The sequence below is a fragment of the Pinus tabuliformis genome, chromosome 9 (genome assembly GCF_031772625.1).
Source record: "Pinus tabuliformis cultivar Carrire ecotype Pingquan chromosome 9, CPIR1, whole genome shotgun sequence".
In the NCBI taxonomy this organism is placed as follows: domain Eukaryota; kingdom Viridiplantae; phylum Streptophyta; class Pinopsida; order Pinales; family Pinaceae; genus Pinus; species Pinus tabuliformis.
The window spans coordinates 28,665,489-28,678,032 of record NC_142307.1 but is presented as its reverse complement, the minus strand read 5'-3'; the positions used below and the strand labels follow the sequence as shown (position 1 = coordinate 28,678,032).

General features: G+C 38.2%; 1 protein-coding gene across 2 annotated transcripts in view; it reads right to left on the bottom strand.

Moving 5' to 3' along the window:
• Positions 1-277: 277 nt before the first annotated feature.
• The window catches only part of LOC149146937 (K(+) efflux antiporter 2, chloroplastic-like), a 443,890-nt gene continuing 431,623 nt past the window's right edge, over positions 278-12,544 (bottom strand). For both annotated transcript variants that reach the window (XM_089445962.1, XM_089445963.1), the window contains exon 21: positions 278-781. In XM_089445962.1, coding sequence (XP_089302088.1) covers positions 650-781 — 132 coding nt within the window. In that variant the 3' untranslated portion in view covers positions 278-649. The remainder of the gene's footprint in view (positions 782-12,544) is intronic.

Genomic DNA, 12,544 nt, shown 5'->3' with positions numbered 1-12,544 from the left:
TTTTCTTTAAGAATACATACGATATTGTGACACTCTTCCAAATATTAATGAATCGATTACAGTACCCCAGCTTTTTATGCTATGGGAGGTTATCCCATGTCACAAGATATTATTAAAAGCCCAAATGAACTGGGAACAAACTGCCCAAAAGCAGCAGCAGTTAAAATATTGGCCTACTTTTAATCATCCCTCACAGGCCTTTAGGAAACTATATTACCCATTAGTGCACCTTGTTTTCTAATGCCATTTGAGATGACGCTACAAATAATGTAAAAAATTAAGAGAAATTTCCTTTCAATAGCAGAGAAAATGTAGTCCCAGATGCATACCATAGATCAGATATATTTTTACATTTACTACTGAATCTGTCTATATGATGGAAGAAGCACTTACAATGATCATAGATAAGAAAACCCAAACGAATGGCCAAAATTAGTTTCTCAGGTGGAGCTTTCAAAAATTACGAGCATGTTTGTATTGTTTAAGATAAGCATCAGTTCCTTCAACCTAGAAATTACACATTTATTCTGGACCTATACAGGGAATCTCCAACAGCATTATACTGCGGCAAGGTCAAACTGTACAAAGGCTCCTTGAAAACATTTCCAAGAGTTAGTAAATGGTTTGCAAGTTCACAAGTTTGACTCAATCATTGTACAGCTAGCATTCCTTCTTGCTTCAAATCGCCAAGGCCATCATCAAAATCTGATGGCTGCTGCCTAGTTCTCCCTATTATTCGCAAAAAGCCATACCCAGGAGAACTACCACTTGACTCACACAGCTGCAACAAATTTATAAAATGCATCAGTGAAATTACTAGAAACATGCAAATAACACCAGATAGAGACAGAAGGTGAAGGACACTGAATACTACTAAGCTAGATAAAGAACACATATTATGCCAGATAACAACTTTAATAAAAATGACTATATCAGAAGTAGAGGAAGGGGGCTTAACGAAAATAACTGCAAATACCAGAAAGAACAAAGGCAGTTTAATGAAAAGAACTGTAACTGTCAGAAAGACTCAAGTTGTTTGATTGCTAATTGGGCACTTTCCCAGAATCCCAACTTTAGTTTTGTAATTCCGATCTTATTTCCATTCAGCGAGCTATCTTTAAATGAGCTATCTTATTTCCTTTCACTAGCACAGAGTATTTTCTATTCCAGCCTCTGCTGTGATGGTGTTTGATCCCTTGTTCTTCCAACAAGGGTTAAAAGATCAACAAATTCAATTTCTTTGTAGTATAAAGAACCAAGAAAAGCTTGATATCAAGAGAACAAGAAAGACACTTGGCATGCAAGAAGTAAACATGGATCCAAAAGGTTCTCTTGTTAAAAATCCAAGTTACCACGAAACCTTTACAGATATGAAAAAGATACAGATAGCGGGGAAGATGTGCATACACCACTTTTTACAGCTGATATTGTGAATCTACATCAGATTCCATGCAGAAGCATAGCTATTTGCCAAAACAACGCTGTATAACATAAAAATGGAATCTCATCTACAAGCCCTAATGCAGTTTTTTTCGGTTATGTATATTAGTACTTGTAATATGACTATAAAGCAAGTACAGATACGGTAATATTATTGCTGATCAAATGTTTTCTAGGACACAAGAAGTGCTTATTGTTCGATAGAGATAAGAAACCATGATGTTATTAATTGACATGCATTTGCATCATAACAATTCATGCACAGAGGAACCTATACTCGATGGATGGTCTCATGTCATAGATTCATTTGTCTAGTTGTTGAAATTGCTATAAATGTGAACTTATTTACTATGTTTTGTCAAAGTCTGGAACAAGGGAGCAAAGTAGGATGTCTTTGGGACCACTGGAGAAAACTTATAAATTTAAGGGATATCACAACGATAGTAGATCCAGGAAGGATACAGGTCTCAAATGCATCTACGCAGACCTAAGGATTAGGGGAAATGATATAGTAACATAGTAAAATTTGTTTGAAACCACAGTAATTGTCACAAAAATGCCTTCATGGAATCAAATTGGGGGGTTTGGGGATTGTTACAATTCTCTTGTGATAAATTATATCAATAATAACAATAAAGAATAATATATAATCGTGCACAATGGCTATAGAATAAATAATTGAGGTGCTACTTCCCAGACATGCATACCCCTCATCTTGTATGAGGATTTTTCACTATGTCCGAGCTACACTAGACAAACATTTCATGATGAAACAGGTGATTCGCATTCATTGTGGGGGAGGGTGTTTTATGGACACACACTCTCCCTTGCATTACCCTTATGGTATGGTAATATACCACCATTTGAATGGTGGGTGCGTGATGTCCAAAGGAAGATCATTAGTGCAAAGTTACATGTTTACACCACTCAGAACATAGCAGGATTTATATGATGGATTCAATGACATCGTGATATGTTGGCGATGATCTCAATTCTATATGTTGAAGATGTACAAATTGCACATTTGATGATTTCTTTGGCATAAAGGTGCTCTATGGTATGTGTGAGATACAGTTATATGGTTCTTGTCATATTTTAATTGGGTGCCTAGTATTATTGATCACTTATTCTTGGTTCTAGCATGGTTTTGGAGTGTGTTGTCGCACAAAATGTCTAGGCACTGCGACAACGGCTCAGATCGGGGGTTGTCACCGTGATACCCAATCTCTCCATTTGAGCTGTCTCCCAATAGCAGACTAAGGGAGGTAGACCCTATGGAAATGGAATAAGGGAAGATTAGTTGGAAACCAACCAATCTGGGAGACACAGTTAAGCAACCAATACTTGTTTAGATTGTGCAAGATTTTGAAAGATTCAATTTCATTTGAGGAAAATGATACCAGTTCCTTGTAGAGTCAACTATCTTGTGAAGGAAATAAAGGCCAAGTAAAGGATGGGAAATTACTGCTAAATGATTTAACTATCTTATATGCAAATGCAAAACTTAAAACTATGTGAAATGCAGGGACCTGGTTAATTTTAATTAAATGTATGTTCTAAGTTTCATCCCTTAAAGTTTCTATCACCAAGCTTATGCTTGGAAGTAAAATTTGAATGTGCAAGTACTACATTAGCATGCAAATGCAAAGTGAAATGATGTGATGGTGGAAGGAGGACCTAAAATATGAGTTATTTCTTAAATATGTCATAAGTGTTTTTCAACTTGAGGCTCAAAAAAATGATCTTAATGTGAAAACAATTACTTATACCAGCAATGTAAAATATGAAGTCTACATAAGTAATCACTGAAAACACAATAGGAAACCAATGTAAAATGTTGGAAATAAAACACGTTATATTCAGAAATCCAATTGTTATGAGGACCGAGGTACTCAATCAGAGATCATTAGATGCATAAGTAAAACTAAATTAGTCCTACTTAAATGAGCATGTAAAAACAAATGCACTTCAGCAATTAAATCAAGTGTTTAAACTCAGATCACAACAATTAGGTGCAAAATATGAAACATCAATTCTAGTAATCTGCTCTTAAAACAAATGGCAATGGCAGCAATTTATTTTAAACCAGGGGTCCTATAACCATGGAAGATTCAGATTTTTTCTGTGTAACAGCAGAAACCAGTGTTGATAATATCGGTATCGAGAAAATATCGGCGAGGGTCCAAAAAATATCTTATCGGCAATATCAGCGAAAATATCGGCAAGCATAAAAAATGCATAATATATTCATTTTTTTCAGATTTCTAAACATATGATGCCAAATAGAAATGATACATCAAACTTCAAAGGCGATACCAAATCCTGCTGACCCTTGATAATTGTCCAATCAAGGATTCAAACAAAATAACATCACATGTCTTGCTGATCCCTGATAGTGATAATTGTCCAATCAAGGATTCAAACAAAATAACATCAAATATATAAAACTTTAAAAGTATTTCATCATCATTAGTTATAAACTTACATGTAGCAAAAGTTGCAAAACAAATAAAACTAGCAGCTATCTATCTGAGACCATTGGCCTCTCCCTAGCAGCTTTCTTTCTGTCTTGTTCAGCAATTGCTTCACAAGCTTTTTGTATAACCTCTGCACTAGAAACCATACAAGGCATTACATCCGCATCATATGCAGAGAGTCCAGCCAGATGGTATTTCAATCGTGTAACCCCTCCTGACATCTTGGTCCTACACAAGTTGCATGATATATATGCCTGATTTGCCCCACCAACAGCCTCCCCATACTCCCAAAATGGGTCCAAGGCTTTTTGCACAAAAAAAACAAAAAATTGGCATTAAACCCCCCAACACAAAATGAAAAAATAATAAGTAATAACCACCTCATTCAAAAAAAATTACTACATTATTTGCATTTTGCAATGTGAATGAAAATTGGCAATAAGAGGGTGCATAAAAAAGTTGAAAAAAAAAATGAAGCTTGCTGTCCAAATATGGAGAAAACCGTTGCATTGGTTCATGGGCATGAAAATCATAGCAAATGGAAAAAAACAAAGAAACAAAATGTTGGTAGGCAAAGAGGCAAGTAAGCATAACCCTAAATTTATGAAAAAATCATTAACATAGGGGTTTTTAAGAACATACCTGTTAATGGAAGAAATGAAGTTTGTCTCACTATTCTTCAATCTTTGATCCACAAAAAAATATTAATTGGTGGTGATAATCATTGTTTGATCTCCAAACCCTCCTTGACAAGCACCACAAAACTCTTTCCCTTCCTTCTCCAACACTCAGAAACAGAAATGAAGAAAAAAAAAACCAATTTTTCCTTTTTGTAGCCGCGGAAAAACACGCCTGGCGATATTTTATATCGTCGCGCGAATATCGCGATATTTTCTCGGCGATATTTCGGCTCGCCGAAAATATCGCGATATTTACGCTATTCGGCGATATTTTGCCGATATTATCTACACTGGCAGAAACTTCAAATGACAAACTGATAACTAATAATTGAGAAAATTTCTGAGTTTAACTATTTCCAATCTAGTGATGCATTTAATCTTAAAACTCAAAAATAAATCATTGAAAAATGAGTAAAATCATATTAAGAAATTTGTCAATTAGCATGCAAAAGTTTCTGAAAATAATTCTATTTTTGAAATGTACTGTAGTAAAAGATACAAACTAAATTTGTTGCTAAAATTCGGCTAATTCGCACTCTATGTCAGTATTAGTCTTGCTTTCAATTAGATAAATGAAATGGGGTAAGGGTTTAGAGTATGTGTAGAAATTTCTCATTTCCCACCCCGGTTTTCAGTTTCTCCTTATTTCTCCCATATAGTTAAATGCCCTTTCCCATAACCATACATTTAACAAGCTGAAAAAAATAAATTCGCTGAAAACACAAATTCTGGAAATTTTACAGAATGCTGGAAATTGCAGAAATAAAAATCAGCAGTAATAAACAGCCATTAAAACACATTTAAACACTGAGATTTTTGGTCAATGTGACCCTGGAAAAACCCCCTACAACTCTTGGGGAAAACCAGTTTGAGAGCTCTTCTTTATTTTTGGAAAATGCCTTCTTACAGTAAGAGAAATGTTCAGCAAAAAAATCAGCAAACAGACTTTTACAACTTATCTCAGCGTTGCTGATACTCCGCTGCTGTTACACCGCCGCTGTTACACCACTGCTGATACTCTGCTGCTGTTACACCGCTACTGATACTCCGCTGCTGTTACACCGCTGCTGATACACCGCTGCTGATACTCCGCTGCTGTTACACCGCTGCTGATACACCGCTGCTGATACACTGCCCAGAAATCTCCCTTGCTCTCTTGCTCTCCTTCTCTCAATCTGCTCATGAAAGAATTGAATTGAATGTGATCTTTTCCTCCTTTTCCTCCCTTAATATAACTCCAAGTGACTTTTGGGTGATCTCTAAATCCAATGGCTGAAATAGATTTAGATCAATGGCTGAGATTAAACGCTCATTTAAATCTCACTTTTTATTTTTTAATTCACCCCACTTTAATAAAGACCCACTTAGTCATTTATTTCCAAAGTCACTTTTCCTTTCTAATTTTTCATTGACTTTATAAAAGTCACTTTAAAATTAGACTTAGTAACTTTATCACTTAAAGTCACTTTTAAATTAGATTTAACTTTATAAAATTATAAAGTCACTTTAGGAGAAAAATTAAATTCTTTTGGACACTTTTCCCTAGGCCAAAGATCAAAGCCTAAGGGAACCACCTGTCCTCCGGTACCAAATTTCAACAGTATGTGCACTAGTCAGCCCTCAGGGGCTTGAAGATACTTGGAGATAAGCTGCCCAAGTCACTGAAGATCTTTAAATCCAAAAGCCAACTCAGAAAAAATTTTAAGAAATTTTTTGTTAAAATTTTTAGGGAAATTTTTAGTGAAAATTTATGGTGAGAGGGTATGAAGGAAGAGAGGCTTGAGGGTGAGGGTCGAGGCAAAAAACTGGAGGGCGAGAGATAGAGATGAGGCAGCGGGAAGAAGGAGGCCGAGAGCTGGAGGTGAGGGCCAAGGATGGAGGCCCTAGATTATCTTCGCTTCCTTTATAGTCTCCACAAGAGAGAGACTTCTTGCACCTTAACTTGGCTTGTCCTAGCGAGGCTCTAGACCCAAACAATAATCACCTCAAAGTGATAACAACTCCTTTGACTTCTTCTAGATACCTTTGATTCTGCTATCTTCACACATGGGAGGAAAAACTTGAAGAAATTTCAACCCCCACTCCGGTTATCAATTTTCCTTATCACTCCATGCATTTAGTTTTAAATCCAAGCATGATAAAAAATTCTAAAATCTGGAAATGACAATATTTTCTGAAAACACAAATTTAGAGATTTCACTACTCCTGAAATTGCAAAAATAAAACACAACATAATTATGACAACCACATAGAAAATAACACTGATTTTTGGTCAATGTGACCCTGGAAAAACACCCTACAACTCTAGGGGAAAACCAGTTTGAGACCTCTTCTTTATTTTTGAAAATGCTTTTACAAAGAAACTAAAATACACAGTAAAAATTCCAGCAACTACAAATTACAACTTATGTCAATTTCCGTGCTTGCACTTTGCCTCGAAAATCATGCCAATCAACAAATAGCCAAAATAGAAATTTTCCAACAATAAAACAACATTAAATGTTGTATGGCTGGGCTCGAAAATTGTGCCCAAAACTTGTTGTACGGACTATACAGTCCATACGGATTTCAACAATATGGCTGCCTCGAAATTTGTGCCCAAATCTGCCTCAAAATTCGTGCCCTTTCTGTTGTCCCTCTTCTTTGATTTCTGTATTGTCCCTCTTCCTCTATTTCTGTGCCTTTCTCCTATTGTACGGTTTTGCCTTGGGATGTGTGCCAATAAATGATGCTGCCCAAATTTGCTAAAATGTCTTCTTGCTACCCTCCTTCACTTCCTCACTACTCAAAAATTTTCTCCTTGCTCTCTCTTCTCTTTCTCTCAAATGCTCATGAAAGAATGAATCGATCTTTTCCTCTTCTCTTCTCCTTTTATTCTCTAAATGATCTTTTGGGTTACCCTAAGATCTAATGGCTGAGATTCATTTAGATTTAAGAATGAGAATAAATATGCATTTAATTCTCACTTTCTATTTTTTAACTCACCCACTTAGCCTTTTATTTCCATAGTCACTTTTTCACTTTCTAATTCTTCATTGACTTTAATAAAGTCACCTTTAAATTAGAATGTAACTTTACCATTTTTAAAGTAACTTTTAAATTAGAATGTAACTTTACCACTTATAAGGTCACTTTTAAATTAAATTGACTTTACCACTTATAAAGTTACTTTAAGAGAAAAGTAAAAATAAATTTGGACACACTTTTCCCTAGGCCAAAGATCAAAGCCTTAGGGAACCACTTGTCCTCTGGTACCCAAATTTTAACAGTCCCTCTTACAAAGGAAAGTGTCCCTCACCACTCCCATCTTGTCTCTGAAGTAGACATGCTTGCCCGTGGTAAGGCTTTGGTGAAAATATCCGCTACCTACTCATTTGTGGAAATGTACTCAAGCTTGATAACTCCCTTTTAGACATAGTCTCTAATGAAGTGATACTTGATCTCAATATGCTTTGACCTATCATGAAAAACTGGATTCTCCATGAGTTTTATGCAACTTTGGTTATCACAGTAAATTACTGAAGGTCTCAATGCCTGACCAAATAGACCAAACAACATCTTGCGAAGCCATATGGCCTCACAACTAGCCAAAATCGCAGCCATATACTCTGCCTCAACTGAGCTCAATGCAACTGACTGTTGTTTTCAGTTGATCCACGAACCACTACCAAACCCAACCCAAAATAGCACCCAGAAGTACTCTTCCTATCTGAAGCACAACCTGCCCAATCTGAATCTATGTACCCTGCCAGTCTCACTCCATCACCTTGTTTATAATCCAGACCAAAATCCACAGTCCCCTGCAAGTAACGAAGAATGTGTTTTGTAGCTACCCAGTGCACTCTCCTGGGCTCACACATGAACTGGTTCATAGTGTTAACTGCAAAACATATATCTGGTCGAGTGTGGACCAAATACATTAAACAACCTGTTAGAGTCGGTCTAGTAGCCCTCCATCAGCGATCAAAGCTCTTTGCATTTGCATAAGTAGGTGTCTCATCAGTGTCATCTCATTGCATTCCATTAGGCATGCCATAACCCTGATGGAGGAGCTGGTGTCTTTATTCCCCTCTTGGCACTGCTGGATCAAGTTGTTTCAGTCAATAAACTCTTTCAAGGTTTCTTGTCTTGTCTTGAGGTCAAAAGTCCTAGGTCTAGGGTTTAGGTCCAATTTGTCTTTGAGGTCATGTCTTTAAAAGTCAATAAATGCCCAGCAGGCCAGAGGGATGACTATCAAAGTATTTCTTCAAAAGATTTCATCTTGTACAGCTAATTTTTACCTTGGATTTAAAAACCCTGTATTTAAAGACAAGGTCATTTTCTCATTTTTGTAAAAAGTTGTAAAAATTCAAAATTCTTCAAAGGTCAGCATGCAGCCCTGGTCCCCTTTGCCAAGATTCCTTAGAAGCTATCCCTGCAAAAATTTTCAAGAAAAAGCATCAGTTCAACCAATTTCAGGACAAAAGGAAACCATAAAGTCAGCAGCATTTAAATTTTGAAAAAGTGTCAAGTTATAAACATTAGAAAGAGGGTTTGAGGGGAAATTAATTTAAATCAAGCCTATAAAGCCCCTCTCTCCCTCCATTTGATCATCATTTGCCTCTAAGCGATAGTGAAGAGCGATTTGGAGAGAAATTGAGTGAAATTGTAGACAGAGCCCGCGCGCGACCTGTCAAGACCTGCGCGCGACGTGTCAAGGGGGTCATAGCAGTTGGAAAAAAGCACTGGCGCGACGTGTTGGGTGCGCGCGACCTGTCAAGAATCCATCCACAAAAAATCCCCTGTAAACTGCCAAACGACCCCAAAATTCTTCAAGATTGCAGGTAGGCCTCTGATCATCAAAGTATTTTGCTTGATAAAGAAAAATGAGCATGGGAAATGTGTTTTAATGCCATCAAGTTGAAATGAGAGGTTCATGTATATTTGCTTTAAAAATGTCAAAATGCAAGTAGAGATAGGGTTTTGTTTTGCTGTTTTCAAGGTCATCCTTTTCACCCCCACTTTTTCCCCACATCCCTTTACCACCTCCCATATCATTTCTACCTAATCCCTCTACCAAAAATACCAAAAGCCCTAAAACCCTACCCCTATTCCTAAAAATCAATAATATAACCCTAAACCCTATCTCCCATAAAACCCTTGCAAATTATAATTGTGTGATGGTGTATATGTCATGATTCCTTCCCTTAATTCCCTATTTCATATATTTTCCCTAATTTCCCTTAAAAGTCTCCCCTCCCTAACATCTCCCTTGTGTTATTTGTCCCCTTGAAATAGCATTTCAACAATTAAAACAACAGATTTTTTAGCAGAAGCAGCAGTACATTTCAGCCACTTTGCTCTCGAAACCATGTCAGAAACCGAAACCGACTATGAGCAAAGTGATGACCGTGAGTCAACACCAGAGGTTGAGGTACAGAGGAGACCTCACAGGGGTGGTAAGAGTGGTCACCATGTGAGAGAGGAGCCCACCTCCTTGACCTATTTGCAGGCTTGTCCACTTGTAGTCACATGTTTCTGCCACCTCTCATGTTATGAATTTTGCGAGAGGATTTCTCAAATTCAGCACCATAGGGAATTGGTCCGCTTGTTTGTTTTGCATCTGCATGATGGGCATGTAAATCTTGCAGGGGTGGATTTGATATTGTCATCTGAAATTATTGCTCAAGCAACAGGGATACCCAATGTGGGAGAAGAGTGGAACAAGCGCAAACTATTGGACAGATTTCAGTATGAGCCTTACATTAAACCTGCCTACATGAGGTATATGACTGGTGTATTTCCTTTCAGATTTTTGAGGGATGAGTATGCTCCCTTGATGAGGCTCATCATGCGCTATTTCACCTGTGAGGGCAGATTTTCATGTTTGTATTCGTACCATATTCGCTTGTTGATGCATTTCACACGGGTACAGATGATGAACATACCATTTTTCATGTGCCGGAATATTGAGAAGATGGTGCCCTTGGTGCAGAGAAGGAACCCAGCACAGCAACACAGGAGCATCTATCGTTATGGTTTGATCCAGCTTGTGGTCATACATCAGTTGGCTTAGCAGGGTATCCCATGGGAGGATTTTATCTTTCGAGATTTTTTCACAGCATCAGCATCATCACCCCCTGAGGTTGTTCATGAGGAGGGAGGGCCTTCACAGCAGCATGATATTCCTGAGACCAGACATGTCAGCTCCCCTCCATTGGTCACATATCAGAGAGGCCACAGGGCCTTATTTGCATCAGCTAGGCGAGTATTTTCTCCACACCAGGTGGAAGGGGTCTCGCCTTCTTCATCAGCACCACGAGTGTTATCTCCACACCAGGTGGAAGGGGCCTCGTCTCCGACAGCAGCACAGGTACCAGAGAGAGGCAAGCAGCCCAATATTGATGAGGGGCCATCAGGTGTTCTAGGCATAGAGGTTGTTGATCTTGATATCAGTTCTCCTAGCCTAGAGCCAAAGGAGATCATCCAACACCTAAGGGCTGAAAATGACTCATTGCAGCAAAGATTGGAAATGGCAAATTGGACAATCACCTACTTAGAGCAGCGCAACAAGCAACTTGAAGAGGAGCACACTCTTGATGAGTTGCGGAGGATCCATGAAGACCGCAACTTGGCATGCAAAGAGACCCGGTGATTTGGTACCCGTTGAGAGAGAGGCTATGCTTCTCCGGGTCAATGCTCATTTGGAGAGGCTGCTGGCCAAGGCCAACAAAGATAAGGACCTGCTCCGGAACATGAAAAACCACTATTGGGCCCGAATACATGTATGCAAGGCGAAAATGAAGGTGATCCAAGGGCGGTTGGCCAAAGCACTAAAACGAAGAAAAAGGCCCGATCCCCTCCACATCTTGGCTAAGGCTTCCTTGAAGGAGCATGATACTAAATGACTTAACTTCAGAACAAATTTCAAAAAAAATTTGGGCATTTTTGGTCACTTGTGAATTTTTGGGCAAAAAACAGGTTTTCTCCACCAACACGTCGCGCGCCGCGCGCGACCTTTTTGATGGGCAACTCCATTTCGGGAAAACTCAGCATTTTTGGATTTGTCATGCAAAGATACACTTGCTCAGCAATTACCAAGAGATTTCATCAAGTTTTGAGCCTCCAGAAGGTCAAAAAACAAGCAAAAAATGACTTTCTGCCACCTTTTTGACACACAGGAAGCAGTCTTGGGAGATTGCAATTTTGGAGGGGCAAATGGCCACCAAATTCAGAAATTCCATTTGGGTTGGAAAGTAGACATCCAGACCTTTCCAACAAGCCCACTTTTGCCTCATTTGAACACTTGGAAGTGCCTCAAAAGCAGCTCCAAAGGCGCGCGACGTGTTCAGGATCAGGGCGCGACGTGTTGGGCAGTTTTCACAGAAATTCACCTACAGCTCAGCAAAACCCAGTTTTGACTGGATTTGACTTTTTGGAGTAGATTTTGATCCTCCTTGTTGTAAATGATGTAATTTTATGATATTTTGACACTTATTTATCTCTTCTAGAAGATTCATTCATGAGATAGGCAAAAATTTAATGAATGAATTGGTTTCCTAGCTTATAGAGGCAAGTTGTTTTGACTGCCTAGTTTTCAATGCTCAGTTTAGAATTGGTTGAAACAGCTCCTAGGATAATGAGCTCGACCCCTAGAGGCAAGGAAATATGTTAGATTGCCTATATTATGTACTTTCTTGGTCATTTTCATGGTTGGACTCTTAAGGGAGAAAGCTCTATTGTATTACTCATTGTATCTCTGCAATTTTGGCAAAGGAAGAAAGACCAGGGTTTTGCAGTCCTTTTTGGGAATCCTGTGGTTACATGTATTGATGGTGTGTTTCTCTTTGTACTTGTAAGTTTGTTATGTGAATCATCTCCTTACTTTTCCTTCTGCAAATTAGGCAAATGAAGTGTTAAAGTAGAATTCATGATTGCATGCTCTACTTTTAAGTTTGCTTAATATTT